The sequence below is a fragment of the Colias philodice genome, chromosome 16, assembly GCF_061535455.1.
Source record: "Colias philodice isolate Cphi_HAF_F1 chromosome 16, ilColPhil1 Martin Lab GWU primary, whole genome shotgun sequence".
Classification (NCBI taxonomy): Eukaryota; Metazoa; Arthropoda; class Insecta; order Lepidoptera; family Pieridae; genus Colias; species Colias philodice.
Genome location: NC_143101.1, coordinates 4757970 through 4778654, shown reverse-complemented (window position 1 = coordinate 4778654; position 20685 = coordinate 4757970). Strand labels below are relative to the sequence as shown.

General features: G+C 32.2%; 4 protein-coding genes and 1 pseudogene across 5 annotated transcripts in view; 3 read left to right on the top strand and 2 right to left on the bottom strand.

Moving 5' to 3' along the window:
* Positions 1 to 2: 2 nt before the first annotated feature.
* Positions 3 to 10882, top strand: Rab2 (RAS oncogene family member Rab2). The gene is made up of 6 exons (XM_089705348.1): positions 3 to 210; positions 808 to 967; positions 1289 to 1444; positions 1929 to 2109; positions 7632 to 7764; positions 9362 to 10882. The coding sequence occupies exons 1-5, from the start codon at positions 165 to 167 to the stop codon at positions 7728 to 7730; spliced, it is 642 nt and encodes a 213-aa protein (XP_089561474.1). The 5' UTR covers positions 3 to 164; the 3' UTR covers positions 7731 to 7764; positions 9362 to 10882.
* On the bottom strand, positions 10866 to 12631 carry LOC149481617 (uncharacterized). The gene is made up of 5 exons (XM_089705347.1): positions 12474 to 12631; positions 12182 to 12390; positions 11690 to 11893; positions 11318 to 11472; positions 10866 to 11144 (listed from the first exon to the last, which is right to left on the bottom strand). Exons 1-5 carry the CDS (start codon positions 12508 to 12510, stop codon positions 10913 to 10915), a joined length of 837 nt encoding a protein of 278 aa, XP_089561473.1. The 5' UTR covers positions 12511 to 12631; the 3' UTR covers positions 10866 to 10912.
* Positions 12632 to 14120: 1489 nt separating this feature from the next.
* LOC149481616 (protein NEDD1-like) lies at positions 14121 to 16972 on the top strand (annotated as a pseudogene). The gene is made up of 2 exons (XR_016316865.1): positions 14121 to 14476; positions 14735 to 16972. The product of XR_016316865.1 is annotated as a protein NEDD1-like (transcript).
* A 62-nt stretch (positions 16973 to 17034) lies between these two features.
* LOC149481615 (ring canal kelch protein-like) lies at positions 17035 to 18461 on the bottom strand. Its single transcript, XM_089705346.1, has one exon. The coding sequence runs from the start codon at positions 18166 to 18168 to the stop codon at positions 17293 to 17295; it is 876 nt and encodes a 291-aa protein (XP_089561472.1). The 5' UTR covers positions 18169 to 18461; the 3' UTR covers positions 17035 to 17292.
* Positions 18462 to 20468: 2007 nt separating this feature from the next.
* Positions 20469 to 20685, top strand: part of Mfe2 (peroxisomal Multifunctional enzyme type 2) — a 28463-nt gene continuing 28246 nt past the window's right edge. Inside the window, exon 1 of the mRNA XM_089705340.1 lies at positions 20469 to 20588. The gene's annotated coding sequence lies outside the window, so the exon portion shown is untranslated. The remainder of the gene's footprint in view (positions 20589 to 20685) is intronic.

Here is a 20685-nt window from a genome sequence, read left to right as displayed (position 1 = left end):
TGTCAATTGATATAAATTTTTATCCACAATGACATATTAAATACGGTCTATCCAGCTGTGAATTTATAAAAATTGCGTCTTATTTCATTGAAAATTAATTAAATCAATCAGCAAAGTTTAAAACTTTGCTTGAATTTCAAGAAGAAGTACTCAGGAAAGATAAAATGGCTTACGCTTACTTGTTTAAATACATCATCATTGGAGACACAGGTATTGATTTTATTTCCCGAAATTTACCTATAGTTCTCTGTGTATTTTTTCATGCTTTTTCTGGTTTAAAACTCGTATACAGACAACACACGTTAATTTTTATCATGTCTTTAGTTGTGCTTATGCTGTATTCCTTTATGTTATTATATCATACAAGAAAAAAACAGTTGATATTGTCAATTTTCCTTTGCTTATTGCTCCGCCTACACCTCGATATGCACTTCAATTAAAAATCGAAGGCTATAAATATATGAATTTGTATGTATTTGTACTTATGAAAAAAGCTAATAATAATTTATAATATAAAAATTATAAATTGTTTTTACAGGACATCCTTTGTTGTTTATTGCCTAATATTTAATTGAACAAAGACATTTCCAATAAGTTCAAGTAGACCATAAATGTGTAAAATTATCTACTAGAGCATATATTAATTATTGTTTACTTTGTAATTATATGTATATTAGATTGATATTTTGGGAAAAGCATTAAAATTACTATTGATTTTAAGTCAATTTATTTTAGTTTATAAAACCTCTTTTCGCATTCACAAAAAATAAAACAATATTAAAAAAATATATGTTTCTTATCATCTAGGTGTGGGCAAGTCTTGCCTATTGCTGCAGTTTACAGACAAGAGATTCCAGCCTGTCCATGATTTGACTATTGGCGTTGAATTTGGTGCTCGTATGATCACAATTGACGGCAAGCAAATCAAACTGCAAATATGGGATACAGCTGGCCAAGAAGCTTTCAGGTAATAACTTATAACAGTTACTATACCTGGGTTAAGATGTCTATTGAATTTTATGAACTCATTTACATAATATATGCAGAATAATTATACATATTTGATTTTAAATATCTGGATTTTCTCAAATGTAAATTTGCTAATGACCTAACTAGTTTCATATAGGAAATTTCATTTATTCTAATTTTCTAATTGGAATATACAAATAACTATTCGTTATATGTATCTATATCACTCGATAGTCAATATACACATCTAACTTAATTATACTAAATTATGGATAAATAATTAAGGAATACAAAGTCTAAAAGCAGCTTTTTGTTACAGATCAATCACCAGATCATACTACAGAGGTGCGGCAGGCGCTCTACTAGTGTATGACATTACACGAAGGGACACCTTCAATCATCTAACCACTTGGCTCGAAGATGCACGTCAACATTCCAACTCCAATATGGTGATCATGCTTATTGGAAACAAAAGGTGGGTTCCGATCATATGTATTTTAGGTATTTGATACTACAGAATGGTGGTAATGATTATGACGCAAACACATTTATATTTATGTATGTAACATAGGGTTGGTGTTTAAAGCATGAAGTATCATATTAAACTATGTATTTCTTTGTTAATTTGTTTATACTTAGATGACAATATAGAAAAATCACATTTCATTTTGTTACACAATTTCCAACCATTGTCTCAACACCCATTGATAAGTTTATATTGTGTCAATCATTGTTTTATTATTGTATGTATCAGGAATAACTCTGCTCAGTGAATAGTTTGACTGGGTCGTTATATTAAAGTGAAACTTTTATTACATCGTCTCAAACTTTTTGGTCTGTGTAGCGCATGTCGCGTACGTATGCGCTACACAAAGCAGTGTTCGGAACCGTTCGAACAGTTTCACTTTTACCGTGGTTTCATAAAACCACACAACATTTTTTTTCAATACACTTTGTAGCGACCTCGAATCGCGACGCGAAGTCAAGAAGGAAGAGGGCGAAGCGTTCGCCCGTGAACATGGACTTGTGTTCATGGAAACTTCGGCCAAGACCGCCGCTAATGTGGAGGAGGCGTTCATCAATACAGCCAAAGAGATCTATGAGAAAATACAGGAAGGTGTCTTTGATATCAACAATGAGGTAAGTGATATACTTCTCACAAATACTTTAAAAGTTTATGTAAATAAACAAGATAAGCGCGAGTTGGGCTCGCTCAAAGGGTTTCGTGCATTGGGACGCCAACTTAACAATTTATTCAAACCTGTTTTTCATTTTTTACCTAATTTAGCTAACAGGGTTCATAAGACATACGGACAAAGTTTTAGTAATAGAGTTTCTTATCGATAAAGTACAATATACTTGAAGAATTTATTTTCAAAGTTCGTTTTAAAAGTTTTCAAGTCGAGAAACAATTTTATTTTATCTTTTTTTTTGTTCATTTTATCACACTAGCTGTGCCCTGCGGTTTTACCCACAGTGCTCCACTACTGTTGGTCTTAGCGTGATGATATATATCCTATAGTCTTCCTCGATAAATGGGCTATCTAACAGCAAAATAATTTTTCAAATCGGATCAGTAGTTCCTGAGATTAGCACGTTAAAACAAACAAACTCTTCAGCTTTATAATATTACTATAGATTTCTTTTAACCTTCTGTATGTTGAAATAAGTGCTTGAAGGACCCCATCATGTAAACAATAATTTTTTTAACATAAAATGAATGTAGAGGTCTATTCTCATTACTAATGATATTACATTATACCCACATCTGTAAGTGTATGATTCACTTATATGACTAGTTTTTCCAATACGAGAATAAACAGAACAATAATTATTATTGGTCTCTAACCCTCGTCATTCTTTATTAAGTATCAGCTGTTTGTTCTGATAATGGAATAAATATTGACATTGTACTATTCTTTCCTTTCCTTATATATTGACTCAGCATTTTTGGAACACTTGAAGTTGAAGTCAAATTAAATCCTTCATAGAGACTGTAACATTTTTTATTTCTATTTAAATTTTAACAAAAAATTATAATATAAGAGCCCACGACGGCCAGACTTTCCTTTCTTTCGGAAAGTTGAAAGTTTCTCTGTATATGTCTCCGATACAGATAAGAACGACTAGCGATTATCAAGTCTGGGTTGTGGTTACTTTGGCAGGAAACAGGTAGTAAGGGTGTATAAAATTGTACCTAACTTTCATTATAGTTTAAAAGCTAAATTTTATATATGTTACTTGGGGACCTATAAAAAGATATTACCTTAAGAGCCAGACAGTTTTCATGGTTCTTACATCTAGCCAGACACATTTAAAAAATAACTAACATATCATCAAATTCACATAACTACCTAAAAGCGTAACAAATATAAAATAACCCACTAAAAACATTAGTTAACTATAATTATTAAAAAATAAAAGTATAATATATAAGAAATAAAGTTATTACTTATCTTTTACGGGGGCTTATGTTGATGGAATTTCAAACTCAAACTCAAGCTCAAACTCATTTATTTGGCACCAATTTTTACAAAAATAATGCAATTAAATAAAAAATGAACAAAAAGAGGAAATACAAAATAAAATTAAAATTAAAAAATTTCACGTATCTCGATGACACAATAAAAAAGTCATCGGGATACGTGTAATTCCATCAACATAAGTCTAAGTAAAAGATAAGTAATAACTTTATTTCTTATATATTATACTTTTATTTTTTTAATAATTATAGTTAACTAATGTTTTTAGTGGGTTATTTCATATTTGTTACGCTTTTAGGTAGTTATGTGAATTTGATGATATGTTAGTTATTTTTTAAATGTGTCTGGCTAGATGTAAGAACCATGAAAACTATCTGGCTCTTAAGGTAATATCTTTTTATAGGTCCCCAAGTAACATATATAAAATTTAGCTTTAAAACTATAATGAAAGTTAGGTACTATTTTATACAACTTTACTACCTGTTTCCTGCCAAAGTAACCACAACCCAAACTTGATAGTCGCTGGTCGTTCTTATCTGTACAGGAGACATATACAGAGAAACTTTCTACTTTCCGAAAGAAAGGAAAGTCTGGCCGTCGTGGGCTCTTGATCTATTATGTCTATAGATCAACCTTGATATACGAAGTTATTTCGTAAAGAAAACTGTATTACTTAGCTGATAATTGGTGCAGTGGCAACGTAATTATTTTTAAAATATATAAGGGGCGGAAGTTTGATTTCATTATTTATAAATTATTTTAGAATTTTTAGATCTGGTCGAATATTTCTATCGATCGACGTTAGAAATATGCACCTGTAGGCTATATTGAATGAATGGTACTTAATCTAGCTCTTAATCCTATCGACAAATGATAAAACCTGACATAGCAATCATATTTGACTCTACAGGGATAGTGTTTATTTCTATATTTTGATACTAATTTTTATGTATAAACGAAATACAAACGTATTATGTATTTTATATAATTATTAATATACATGTTAATTTAAATATTTTTAAATGTTATCTGTTGGTGATGTAACTAATAAGACTTTCTTGTATATAAGTATAGATTTGTCACTTAGAAACAGCTTAATTTACTGCTCCGTGTAGCTTTATCTACTTTCAACTATTTACATACCTAATTAAATGACGTAGGCGTTTGGACTCTGGTTACTGCATAATTAATTTGTCTATCGCGGTTGTATGGTTTAACTTTATAGAAGAAATTATTTCAATAGCGGTAGCAATTTGCATAAAATAGAATAGACCTGTTTAAAATTCGTTGAAAAAAAAAGTTAAATATCTTTCTAAACGAAATAATCACGCGTAGAGAACCTAATGATGAATTGGCACATTCGTCTGAATAGCGAGGTGAATAATGAACACGTATATTATAGTCCATTGAATAAAAAGTTCTAGAGTGCGTGAGTTAGTAACGTAAGATGTTTCTTCGGAAACATGTCAAGAGTCCCTAGGTAATAAACATACTAAAACCCCGGGCCACTAGGAGGAGCCCCGGAGTGGGGGGAGGGGGAAAATGGGTCCATTTTTTCAATTTTCGCTTAAATCTCAAAAACGGTACATGTTAGAGAAAAACTTTCAAGGAAAAGTTGAAAGGCCATAAAATTATCTACAAGTTGTACCTGAATCATTTTTTCCTATATCCTACCGTTTCTGAGTTATACGCAGTAAAACATGATTTTGGCTCAAACAATTTCCACATCAATCGATCAAAAAATATTTCTTTCTTCCAAAAAACTCAAAAGTGCAACTTGTGACCGGTACTGATAGATTGCTCTTAATTAGGTCTATAATTGGTAAAATAAACACATTCCTCCATGGAAGCATTTAGGAGGAATCGATTTTCAAAATACTATATTAGGGTAGTTTGAGTTACTGAACTTGATCTTTTTATTTTTTTCTTCCAAAAAACTCAAAAGTGCAACTTGTGACTGGTACTGTTAGATTGCTCTTAATTAGGTCTATAATTGGTAAAATAAACACATTCCTCCATGGAAGCCTTTAGGAGGAATCGATTGTCAAAATACTATATTAGGGTAGTTTGAGTTACTGAACTTGATCTTTTTATTTTTTTCTTCCAAAAAACTCAAAAGTGCAACTTGTGACCGGTACAGATGGATTGCTCATAATTAGGTCTATCATTGATAAAAATACTAGATTCCACCATGGAGGCGTTTACGGGGAATTGAATTTTATTAGGGTAGATACGATACTTGAACTTTTTTTTTTTTCTTCCAAAAAAACTCAAAAGTGCAACTTGTGACCGGTACCGATAGATTGCTCATAATTAGGTCTATCATTGATAAAAAAACCAGATTCCACCATGGAGGCCTTTAGGAGGTATTGAATTTTATTAGGGTAGTTACGATACATGAACTTTTTAACTAACTACCCTAATAAAATTCAATTCCCCGTAAACGCCTCCATGGTGGAATCTGGTATTTTTATCAATGATAGACCTAATTATGAGCAATCTATCTGTACCGGTCACAAGTTGCACTTTTGAGCTTTTTGGAAGAAAAAAAAATAAAAAGTTCATGTATCGTAACTACCCTGATAAAATTCAATTCCCCGTAAACGCCTCCGTGGTGGAATCTGGTATTTTTAGCAATGATAGACCTAATTATGAGCAATCTATCTGTACCGGTCACAAGTTGCACTTTTGAGTTTTTTGGAAGAAAAAAATAAAAAGATCAAGTTCAGTAACTCAAACTGCCCTAATATAATATTTTGACAATCGATTCCTCCTAAAGGCTTCCATGGAGGAATGTGTTTATTTTACCAATTATAGAACTAATTAAGAGCAATCTATCAGTACTGGTCACAAGTTGCACATTTGAGTTTTTTGGAAGAAAGAAATATTTTTTGATCGATTGATGTTGAAATTGTTTGAGCCAAAATCATGTTTTACTGCGTATAACTCAGAAACGGTAGGATATAGGAAAAAATGATTCAGGTACAACTTGTAGATAATTTTATGGCCTTTCAATTTTTCCTTGAAAGTTTTTCTCTAACATGTACCGTTTTTTGAGATTTAAGCGAAAAATGAAAAAATGGACTCATTTCCCCCCTCCCCCCACTCCGGGGCTCCTCCTAGTGGCCCGGGGTTTTAGTATGTTTATTACCTAGGGACTCTTGACATGTTTCCGAAGAAACATCTTACGTTACTAACTCACGCACTCTAGACCCCCCTTGGAGGGACTCATTCAATGGACTATTATGTAAACAGTGCACTCGCTATTCGTCTTGAAATTGCGGACGTAATCGAAGGTGAGTTAGGACTAGGTGAATATGAACTTATGTGTTTACGAATGTGTGAACAGTGGTTCGCGATGACAATTCTATAGGTACGAATGTTTGTGTCGAATGAGGCAGATGGCGAATACGAATGTGTCAATGTAGGTACCTACTATTTAAATTATAAAATGTACAAGGAAAATGTTAATTATAGCGTCTTGAGTATACGGATGAGCTTAAAATGAAATACTTTAAAAGCCTGTTTTTGTTATATAAAATGAATAGCCTCTTATAAGAATTCGTATTTATATTACATTCAGGTTACTTTATTCAAGTAGGATAAATGTCAAAGACCGCTTATTATAGTTTGTTGACATAGTGAGAAGGAAAACGCAATGAATTTGCCCTTTACGATATCATAATCTCACCAGTATAAAAATAAACAGTACCTTTACAAACATTCTTCTCTTATAAGTAACCTAAGTACTTATATTTTTTTCTTATCGAAGTAGGTACTATATTCATATGAATAACTTCACTAGGTTGCTTTCATGATTTCACGTTCAGTGGTTTTCGCGTGATAAAGTACAAAACATAGTCCATACATTCTTACGACGCGACACCCTATCTTAATCTTAATCCTAAACGAAAATTATTTTTCAAAAGTGGAGACTTTGATCCATGAAAACTTGATTCTCACTTCTAAGTTACAAACGGCTTGTATACAAAAACTGAATAATAAAAATAAGTATATCAGATGAACGTATCATTGTGAAAGCTTGATTGAGCATATTGACTACAATCTACATAAGTCATTAATTTGTTCAACTAGGTATTTAAAATTAATTTCCCATTCGATATATTCAAAGTTCATGAGCTAATTAATACGATATTAATATTAAACGTTATCGTTCAGGCGAACGGCATCAAGATAGGCCCACAGCACTCGACGGCGGGCGGCGCGGGCGCGGGGGGCGCGGGCGCGGGCGGCGCGGCCGGCGGCGGCTGCTGTTAGGTGCTGCGCTGCACACACTGAGAGGGCTCACGAGGTGAGTAGGTACATACACACAGGTATAGAAGTGTTTACAGATACGAATGCACGCACACAAATGTATCCATAGAAGTACTTGCAGCATATTATACTGACGAACTATATTTTAACGTGATAACGTTTTTAAAATCGTTTTAGTCGGGTGACATGTTCAGAAACTTGTGTCACACCAAAACCTCACGAGCGCGATCGCAGGTATAAGAGAGAGAGACGGACCGATCTCCCGTCTCATCTCGAGCGCTGCCACCAATAAGACGTTATCACGTAAACATCTCGATCGTAAACCTACTTTACAAACAACCATTTTTTTACTGATGCGCGCGCACATACACACACACACACAGACATACATATGCGCGGGCGCATATATGTGTTTAAATAAATCATAAATCTGGGTAGTAGTCCATCGAATGAGTCCCTCCAAGGGGGGTCTAGAGTGCGTGAGTTAGTAACGTAAGATGTTTCTTCGGAAACATGTCAAAAGTCCCTAGGTAATAAACATACTAAAACCCCGGGCCACTAGGAGGAGCCCCGGAGTGGGGGGAGAGGGGAAATGGGTCCATTTTTTCATTTTTCGCTTAAATCTCAAAAACAGTTGCACTTTTGAGTTTTTTTGGAGAAAAAAAATAAAAAGTTCAAGTATCGTAACTACCCTAATAAAATTCAATTCCCCGTAAACGCCTCCGTGGTGGAATCTGGTATTTTTAGCAATGATAGACCTAATTATGAGCAATCTATCTGTACTGGTCACAAGTTGAACTTTTGAGTTTTTTGGAAGAAAAAAATAAAAAGATCAAGTTCAGTAACTCAAACTACCATAATATAATATTTTGACAATCGATTCCTCCTAAATGCTTCCATGGAGGAATGTGTTTATTTTACCAATTATAGACCTAATTAAGAGCAATCTATCAGTACCGGTCACAAGTTGCACATTTGAGTTTTTTGGAAGAAAGAAATATTTTTTAATCGATTGATGTGGAAATTGTTTGAGCCAAAATCATGTTTTGCTGCGTATAACTCAGAAACGGTAGGATATAGGAAAAAATGATTCAGGTACAACTTGTAGATAATTTTATGGCCTTTTAACTTTTCCTTGAAAGTTTTTCTCTAACATGTACCGTTTTTGAGATTTAAGCGAAAAATGAAAAAATGGACCCATTTCCCCCCTCCCCCCACTCCGGGGCTCCTCCTAGTGGCCCGGGGTTTTAGTATGTTTATTACCTAGGGACTCTTGACATGTTTCCGAAGAAACATCTTACGTTACTAACTCACGCACTCTAGAACTTTTTATTCAATGGACTATAGGTAATGTGCGGAAAATGATCTATGGATTTCTGGGAAGCCATAGAATAGTATCTTAAATACTCATACATCTGTAACACGCAGTCAGAAACAAAAACAAATGTATAGAACACTATGCAGTATGCACACTAATCTCTCCCCAGAATCAGGTTTGCAGGATCATATTTTTTTTCCTGTCTGAATATTTGGTAAAATTTAAACATTTTAATATTATAACAGCACATACAGATGTAGAAAATGTTTATAATTACAGAATTCCATCTGCTAAAGCATTATTTGTTGGTTTACAGGAAAGGTGCAGCTGTGTGCAACGAAATCGGATATGGAACTTACTGCATGCCGGATTATACAATATTATTTTATATGCTACAATAGGTTGCGTCTACTGTACCTAGTGCGGGCTCTGGTAAGCCTATATCTAGTGTTTTATGTAAAATATTCTACAGGTATTATTATAAATACCTATTAAGAAGTATAGATGTGTTTGTATGTACAATAATTTATTTACCTTCCGGTGATATGTTATTGTATATACGGCATATGGAAAATGACAAGCAGTTTACTGCTTATTATAATGGTTTTGTACAATACTTATAGCATAGGAATGTTTCCAAAAATGAATTTCCTTGAAAAATTAAATATCTCTTAAATTTAGGACACACAATAATGGTACATATTATGAGTAAGAAATTGTTATAATCTTCCTCTGATGTGTTTCTTTGCCTATGCTCTAGTATTAGTATGTTTCTATTGACTAACAACTGAACTGCTATCTGTTATGGTCAATACCTACTCGATAGGAAATTCACTAACTACAATTCTACTGAAAAACTAATTTCGTCGAAGATTAGAAGCATCTATGATTTAGTGTGAATTTCCATAAAGAAATATCTGAATTCTGAACATTCAATATTCTGGCCATTATGATAAGCAGGTCGATTTCTAATAATTCTTTTACAACTATAACGAAAAAAAAACTAGTATCCTTATTTGTTAAGTGTGGCAGTAAAGTTAACTTCTCAAATTCTTCAATCATTAGAAATAAGATCCATTCATATTCTTACTAACTATTATAATTACTAAGGAGGCAACTTGCGATTGGACCAGGTGGAAAATGTATTGTATATGTTTGATGTTTCATTAAAAGCTTTTGTGTATATTGAAATACTTTCATGTTATTCATTTTGTGCAATGACGCATTTATATGAAGCAGGAATGTACAACTTGATAAATTTCTATTCAATTCATCTAAACTTCTTCACTTTCAAAATGCATCTGATTATTCAGAATTGTAATTTCTTCATATTATTATGCTATTCTTAAAAGATTTTTATAAGTTTTAATAATATATAACAGAGTTAAACGGAGGATATCAACTTATTTGTTTGGACATAGAGAAATATTTATTTATAATCTGTACAAATAAGTTTCTTACTTCCTAGCAAATTTTATTTTAGATATACTTTATTTTCAAGTTAGGTTTTATTTTTACATGCAACTATTGATAATTGATTTAATATTACCCAAGAACAAGTTTTACAATATCAAAGACTTAGAATGTCTCAATTCTAAACATTTAAATAATGATTTTTGATTTAAAAAACAATTATAGCACAAGAAATTGTTGTTAATGTCAATATCTTGTAAGGACTAACATTGTATTAAAAGGACTGCTTGCATAGTAATTGAAGACATGAAAATTATGTTATTTTTAAGTTTAGCACATTATAATGATGTAGTAATATTTTATAAGGTTACAATGTGCGACATATTTGTAAAGCATAATTCATGAAATAAATGTTGAAAATGTATATTTGTTTTTTATTTATTATTTTGGTAACTTATGGTATAAAATTTTCTGTAATTGTGTTCAATACTGTGAAAACTGCATTAATTATTTCAGGTGTCTTCATCTTGACAATTCCATTGTTTTTCACTTCTGCTTTGGGGAGAATCACTTCACAAAGGTCAAACACAGTAATATCTAATGTCACCATATAATAAATTTGATTTTGCAAGATCTGATATGCCAACGGGACTAATTCTGATTCTTTGTTAACCTCATCTTTTATTCTGAAAACAATAAACATGTATTGAAAAGAAGCATGTACAGTTTTAAAGTCATAATAAATAACAATTTAATAACTAATCATAAAAGTTAATACTTAATTCCTTGATTGATTGCTTCAATAAAATAAAAATTGAACTCTTTTACAAGATTAATTTTTAATTAAAATAATAATTACCCATTCCATATAACATGCACATCGCCAACTTCAAGTGTTAGAGACATTTTATCCTTAAAATCTATCTGTGGTGTTTTGTAACCCAATATAAAAGGATCCGTGCTTCTTGATGTGTCATTTTCAACAAAATTAAAACCAAATTGTAGAAGTTGATACTGGAATTAAAAAAGAAATATCATTATTTTACTGTTTCATTTTGTTTTCAAGTAATATACATTAATGAAATGTATCCAATTTAAATATCTAAAATCTTCACAAGTCAGTACTCCTCTTTGAAATTAAATTTATTTAATTATTATTAGAAAAATATGCAAACTTATTAAAATATGTCTAGGTAGTGAATATTCATACTTAAGAAGAAATCAAACTTACCTGTGTAAAATTGTATTGTTTTATGTTGCAGTCAAATATATTTTGTAATGAATTCTTCACAGCTTGACCAACTTTCTGCTCCCCTCGTTCCAGTAGGTATGGTAAATGTGTAGCATCATTTATTACTATGCTCACCCCCCAAGATAATAATATTGCTGAGTAAACAACTTTTGACTTCGATACATCCTGGGATGATACTGTTATCTGAAAATCAAGTAATACCTCTATGAAAATGTAATGTTTTCCAAAGGAAAATAAATTATTAGGTATGGAACTTATGTATATTTTTACAGAGGTTAAACAGTCTCTTCTTCTTTTAGTTTATGTGATTTTAAATAGTGATTATATGCTTGATTCTTTTGTATATTTTAATTAATATTCAATATAGTTAATAGAATTAACAGGCGACTATCACATCTTTATTCTAATCTACATGATAAACATTATACCTATGTATAAAAGATTTATTGAAAAACAAAAATACACCCATACCATTAAACCATTTGAGTCTTCTTCAGAGTATTTGAGTGAGGGCAAATCTTCAAATAATACTTTAAACTTAATGGCAGAGTTTGCAGAAATAGAACTAACAAGAGTTTGTTTTATTTTTGTGGCATATTGTTTCAGTTTTACTTCGTTGTACTGTAAATTGTGTAAAGGCGACACTCTATTTAAACGCCATTGATTTTCGTTGTAAATTACTGAAATAAAATGATAACATAAAAATATTTATCCAGTTAAGCTTCAGTTGTAAATTTCATTCATTATTTTTCTTTATATTTACAAGCTAGTGGGTCATTAACAACACGATTTGCGGTCATATTAAAACTGAACAATAGATTGTTGTTATAGTTGCATCGAAACACAGTTTAAAATAAATACAATATTTAAATTAAAACACTTAACACCTTCCAAACTAAAAATCGTGATTTGGTGTTGTTTGTAAATTGTAATTCAAAATAACGTCAACTGATGAACTGACGTCAACATGATAATTGACAGTTTGCGTATTTTTTTAAATTTATCAAGACCAGAGACTTCGATACCATAGATAGACGATACGATAGGATAAGCCCTGGCGCACACGACTTGTTACCAGCTAATCAGCTTGGGTCAGATCAGGAATCCAGTTTGAGTAGTGCAAAGGTGGGGATTTTATTAAACTGAGTTGTGTGTCTTTTGGAATACTTTGGTTGTAAGCATGGCACACTTTGTATAATTGTAGAGCATTTCGAATCTGAATTCCTGATCAGGAAAACGAACGTGTGCGCCCGAGTTTATGACTTGTCAGAACTGAATTGACATTCACTCACATCCTCATGCAATTCATCTGTGCAATTCATGCATGTTGCATGCATGGCTTCACAGTATCTAATACACTGGAGATTTCAGTATGAACATTAACTTGTAACAAGAAAATATGACGTTGAATGACGCCTGTATGTTTTTTTATCCCTTTCACACCAACTTGCCAAGTTAAGTGTGAAAGGGATAAAAAAACATACAGGCGTCATTCAACGTCATATTTTCTTGTTACAAGTTAATGGTCATAGTGCAATCTCCAGTGTATCTATATAATATATAAAACTCAAAGGTGACTGATATAGTGATCTATCAACGCACAGCCGCAAACCACTGGACGTATCGGGCTGAAATTTGGCATGCAGGTAGATGTTATAACGTAGGCGTCCCCTAAGAAAGGATTTTAGAAAATTCATCCCCCAAGGGGATCAAATAGGGGATGAAAGTTTGTACCATGAAAATTTATCTTTTCCACGCAGGCGAAGCTGCGGGCACCAGCTAGTTAGATATAAGAAGGATATAAGCTTCTTGTGACTGCTATTTAAAATAATTTCTAGTACCTGAAGTAAATGAAATAAAATAACATATTATTTTATTGAACTAATTCGATTAAAAAAATTACATTCAATTAGGTTGCCTCTTCCATTAGAGTTAATCATAAAATAAACATTTATTAATTTAAAAAATATATAATGTAATCTGTAGTGTATTTATCCGTGTTTACCAATTACAGCACTAGAGCGCATTATGCGGCATGATGCTAACGTTGAATGTTCCAACTATAGCAACGCTTCGCATAATCGAGCACTCTTAAAAGTAATGCGCGTGAATTGATGCGTGCAATCGATTTATCGTTAGTAATTATTAATTATTGGAAAAAAATTTAAAGCTTTCGTTTCATTGTAGTTTTTCGAAATAATCAAAGTTAATTCAAATTGTGTTAAAAAAATAAATATAGGTATGGATGAAGGTACAAACATTGAAAAATTTATTAATGAAATAATCAAAATCCAAATTACTTAAAATAACCGTAAATATTTTAACATAACTCGGCATTGTGCGCCACTGAGTCGCATTATTCTCTGTAATTGGAACTGTCAAAATTAAACGTAGGTTTATTGCTCTGAGGCTCGGAGCAATAAATTAACCTCTGAGGTTTCTTCAGACTTCAATGTCGTCGTTTATTGGGTGGAGCATGGGTGGAGCCTTGGGTGGAGCTGGGTGGAGCCATTATTATAAGAGAAGAAGAAAGTGAAATAAACATTTAAAATTATAAATAAATCGTTACCTTTAGCTCATAATACTTAAGGAAATACATCAATTATATCCATGATCTAATAAGAATAACAAAAAAATGTATTTATCGTCAGCGAGTTCGCAACTTTTGCTTTATGATGCAGTTATGATTTGAAAAAGTCCTACAAATGTTACGACGGTGTTCTACGAGATGTTTCTTGGAGTGACGATAGTAAATATTTATTACAGGTAATTTTAGATCGCACTGGTAAAGCTCAGTTGCATAATTCGAATCTAAATGAACCAAAATCCAATTTCTGTGCATAACTGTGTGCATAACAACAGTGAGATAAATCATTAAATAATTATAAAATTTCAGAAAATCGTGGAACGACTGTCTTTCGTTACTTACTAACACAATTACTAACTTGATTGCAATCTTAATATGTAAATGGCACAAATCTTACTATGAATTATGATAAAATATAAACTTATTTTTTATTTTAGGTAAACTCCAAAGGCCTTGTAGAAGTACTAACTCCAGCTGAGCATGAAGTGCGTAGCTTACAACACATACCAGTCAAAGATTCTTGGTCAGCAAGTTTCCACAGAGACGGTCACCGTAATGTTGCTATTGGCACAAAGAATGGTGAAGTCATGATATGGGATACAAAAAATAAAGGAGTTACAAAAGCCTTCCCTACACCACCCACACCATCTTGTGTCAATATTATAAGTTACAATTCTAAAAATACAAGTCTAGCTGCATCAATGCAAAATGGAGATACAGTTATTTATGGCCTTGTCTCCAATATACCAGTTTGTACTGTTAAACTTAATTGCTCTAAAAGTATTTCTGCAATGAAGTTCCATCATGAGTCTAGATCATCCTTAGGTCTGGCTACGGATGAAGGACATGTAATATTAAGAGATATAACTACAAATAAGGATAAAGCACTGTTTGAGAACATACATGCATCTCCTGTCAGTGATTTTACATTTTCCCTCATCAATAGGGACGTTATGCTGTCATCTGGATATGACAAAGTAATGCATGTTTATGATACAAGACAACAAAATGTAGTGTCTACAATAAAAACTTCATATGCACTAACATCACTGGCGATAAATACTGAAAATCATGTTGCACTTGGTACAAAAAATGGCTATGTTATTATTTATGATTTGAGAGATCTGACCATGCCATTTAAAATATTAAAAGGTCATGAAGAAGAAGTGAGGAAAGTGGCTTTCCAACCACACAGAAAGAAAACATTATCAACAGAATTGAGTATTAATGAAAGAGTTGAATGCAATAGTCCAATGAAAGTGCAGTCTCCCGTTCGAAGTAGGAACTCAGATTTGTTTTATGTTAACAACACACCTAAAGTCAGTCTTGATGCTCAAGGAAGTGAGGTGAAGAGATCCACCAGTGACAATAAAGAGGATTCCTTCCTTGTTATGATGGGTTTGGATGATAAATCAAATGTCGACTTTGAAGATGAATTCAACAAATCCCCTGAACACTTCAGAAAGAGTGATAAAATTGAGTTGAGGTATCGCCAACTAGATGCTGAGAAGAATATAAATAAAGCTTCCACACCATTGAGCAGTCGAGGTGTTGATAATATTATTTTTCCATCACCCATAGTCATCAATGGAGTACCAGATGATGGAAGAACCTCAAATACTAACATAAGGCAAGCAAACTTACAACCCATAGGTATAGATAATAAGACTGTTGAAGAGCTAAAGGATTTCATTAAACTATCATTATCATATGTTGCTGATGATAATAGAAGGTATTTCCTAAACACCATGATGGAACTAACAAAGCAAAAGCTGTATCTTGAAAAGCAGTTGGCGAATATGAGCTATCAAATAGATACATTGGTTCAAAACCAAAATGCACTAATTGAAGCTAACAGAAGGCTTGTTTTACAGGTAGATCAGTTGAAATCTGATCAAAACTCATTTTAAGTTTTATTTAACAAAATCGAATTTACAATAATTAATGTTACAAGAATTTTAAATTTAGACTAAAATGTTCATAAGAATCTCTTAGGTATTTTTTTAATTGTATTTGATTGTATCTAATGAATTGCCAGTAAATTATTGCCCCAAATAATGATAGTATTTATAGAATAAATAATTGATTTAAAACATAATGAAAAAAAAAACATAAAAAAAACAAAACATAGAAAAACAAAAAAAAGTTAAATAAATGTACATCAATTATATCTAGAAAAAACCAGATCCATCTAAAAAAATGTTATTTTATGATAATTGCAATGATGGTTATGTGTGAATTTTATTACGTGATTTTTTCAATATTATTTTGTACTAGCGGTCCGCCCCGGCTTCGCCCGTGGTACATATTTAAGTTTCCTCTACATAAAAACCATCCTCGTACTTCAAGGAATATAATAAAAAAAGAATTATCGAAATTGGTTCAGCCGTTCTCGAGTTATGCGCTTACCAACACATTTTGCGATTCATTTTTATATATAAGAAGATTTTAGTTTGTGCTATTTTAAAAGTGATATAAATAAGTACTGGAATGTTATCTGCAAGCTGTGAAATTGCATTTGTATTACTTATTACTAATAAAAATATGTTAGCATGTTATTTATTGTTTTATTTACTAGACCTAGAATATCCTTACCTAATTACACATTATTATTAAACTCCCTTACATAAACTTCGTTACTTAATTATAATAAGTATGTAGTAATATTTGCTCAATACTATATTTGCTTATTTATTTATTTTATTACTATAATGGAAATGTAATCAAAATTCAATCATAACCAATTTAAATTATATTTATTGTGTTATATCATTCTGATACAATTAAAAAAATGCTCACACTTTTCTTTCCACTTTACCCATACATTAAATACATAAGACGTTTAAAGTTTGGGTCCATGGTACAAAAATGAGTTATTTATGAATTTATTCTTACCTACATGAAAATATATAATTCTACTGCAATATATAACTATAACAATTAAACAAAAAACATACATAATATGTGTTTTCTCATGAAAGAAATAAAATCAGACCTATATTATTTTATTTTTAATCTCACTCATAAAATTTTCTCTCATATCTTCAATACTGACCGCCCCACTCTTTACAGACTCCATTATTGCAATTAAAAGTCTTGTCATCTTATGTTTTGCAGCAAACTCTAGCAAATTACATGCATTTTCAGCTGTTAGACAGTTCACCAGCCTATACACACATAATTCTTCTAAATCTGGCATCATATAATAAGAAGCAAGAAGGAGCAAATGTTCCAAACCAGTGTCAGGTAAAGAATGCAAATATAAATAGTCTTTAAAAGCTTCCAGTGTGGTTTTGGACGAGCCGGGCACATCTACAAGGCCTTCAGTGCTCTCCTTCCAAGTGCCACCTAACATCCTATGTAAAACTGGACTGGAAGCGGCAAGTACAGCTTTATGCATGTGTACTGATCCATCTTCACCTCTTAACTCAAAATCAATCAAATCTCTGTCCTTATGCAGAGATGCAAAGGCACTAGCAGGCGGTAGAATGTCCATTACAATTGAAACATCAACGGTATATGATCTACCTTCCTTGTTATCATGAATTAAATGCCAATATCCATCGTCACTTATAAAATTTGTGTTCATAATTTCCAATGCACGGCTGGTGAGTTCGATATTGTATTTAAAATTATCCTCTTCTCGCCGTTTTACGAATTTTATGAAAATCAAATTATTGTATTCAAATCCAGCCGAGTAGCCGTTAATTACTTTTTTAACACCTATATATACTAATTTTAATTGGAAGACACCTAGGCCACTGATTATGTACTTAGGACTTTCGAAAGTAACTGAACCAATATAATTATTGTTGACAACTATTTCAACTTGAAGGGTATTACCTCGTTGTACTAAGTTTTTACATTCCATGTTAAATATTATGTTCGATGAATGTTGATTAACGTGTGGATACTGGATAAACGGCTGTGATAAGTGATTATGATTTATGCCGAACGCAAAGAGTAAGTTATAATCACACAACTTACGCAGAATGCAATATTCAATGAAGTGTGCACCTGTGGTGTGCACCACAGAGCGTGTGCACTACTATATTAATTGCTCAGTTTCCTGTGCACACCGCACAGCCCACAGGACGTAGAAAGAGGAAAGCACCACAGGAAAGCACAGGAGGAAAGTGTGTACTCATCGAGAACTATAAGAGCGTTTTCACATTATCCGATCCGATATCGGATATCGGAAGCCGATAGCCGATATCCGATATCGGAGGGAAGTAAAATATTAGTTAATAATTAATATATAATATGGTTTCTGTAATAATTCATCAAGGATTCTTTCTTTTTAAAAAGGATTTTTTCTTTTTCAAATCATCTACAGTTGTACTTGGAAATGATAAATTTTGTTTGATCTGACGCCACGCATCATTGTGTACACCGCGATGTTTATAGTTCTTCTGTTGGGTATCCCCAAGATCCCAAAGAGAAGAATTCCAAGAATTCCAAAAATTTGCGCCATCGAGCGCTTTTTCATTTGACCACTCCATGTCGGTCGATACGTGCGTCGCCGGTGAGCTCATATATTGCATATTGCACACTGGACAAACGGTAGTGTGGCCGCATACGCAATAATTACGGTGGTAATCTTCTTTGATGTGCGAAAGAATACCGCCGCCGGAGCTATTGCCTACCGCCATTTGTCATATTGATTGGCATTGTAGAATTATGGCCATAAGTCGTGGTTACACCTAGGTGTTGTTAAAGTTGTGGCAATAATTATTGGCATATCACGGTAGTGTGGCCGTAGTATAAGAGCGTTTTCACATTATCCGATCCGATATCGGATATCGGAAGCCGATAGCCGATATCCGATATCGGAGGGAAGTAAAATGTATGAAATATGTACCTGTCTTTCACATTGTCCGATCCGATATCGGATATCGGAGCCGACATCGATATGCCCGTGAGCTATCGGACGATAATGTTCAGTGTTGCCAACTCAATTTTCGAAAAGGCAGTATACCAACAGCAAAAAAGCACTAGTTTGTGTATTTTCAGTCTAGATATATGGCGCTAAATCTTAAAAAAAATTCTTTGCTTTAACCTAAAATCCTTTCTATTAAAAGAAACCTTTTTTTATTAAGAAAACACACATTTAAGTATTTATAGGCATTAAAAATACGATTTATACGGCAGCTATTTTAATTACCGTATTAAAATATACGGCAATTGGCTGAATTGAAGTAAACAAAAATATATTGCGTTCTTAAATTCAAATATCTATTTTCGAAAATATTAGTGTCTATCATCTTTATTTTAACTCATTCTGCCTCGCTCCTCCTCCTACTCGGATGTTGGTTGTGCTGTTTATTGTAGGTACCTATTGTTGTCATTGAGTGCTTTGTTTTTAACCGACTTCAAAAAAGGAGGAGATTTCACAGGAGATTGCTTATGACAATAAAATAATTTATGTATCTTTACTTACAGGAAATAACAACAATCATATTATAAAATATATATTTGAACGGGTGACAATATTATTTACCGTGTAATAAGAAAAAGAATAGAAAATGTGAACAAAGATTGTATCACTTAATAAATTTATCATAGGGTACTACATGAACTTTTATAAATGTATATAGTGAAAAAATGACTAAATGACTAGGTACGTCTTGTTAAAAATACATTTAATAGATTTTGAAAGGTATTTACTGATACATAATATGTATTACTAAAACTATTAACTAATACTAGGTTGTAGTAGGTATTGATATAAATTTATTTAATTTATAATGTGTTAACATATACTATACAAATGACCGATATCAAAATTCAAAACTATTTAGTAAATAGCACATCTAAATAATATGCAGTAATTAAATATCAAATCTTTTTTACATTTTACTTTTCTTTTTTTGAAGTTGTTTTTTTTTACGTAGTTATTTTTAATGTATGTACAACTATGATCTATCATTTGAATTTTCTTTAATTATACCTTTTTTTATCAACTGGCAATTTAGGATTTTATCGGACAATGTGAAAGGGAAAATTGTATCCGATATCGGATATCGGCTATCGGCGTCCGATATCCGATATCGGATCGGATAATGTGAAAACGCTCTAAGGGTGTCTTCCGATGCACTGCGACCACTGTCATTTGTCTGTCAGTGACACTTTGATAAGCTCTCAGAGGAATAATAGGTTTATTGCTCTGAGGTTATGCTACGTTGTTATGTGACAGCCACAGTGACAGCTGACTTGTATTTTGCAATAAAACCGGATCAACGAATTGTACAACTTGAATCTTGAAATAATTATTGTAATAAAATAATATAGGTAGGTACTATGTATAATAATTATGAAAATGTTTCAATATCAAAAATGCAATATTTAAAAATATATTGAGTTCTGTGTGTGTAATATCATTAAAAGT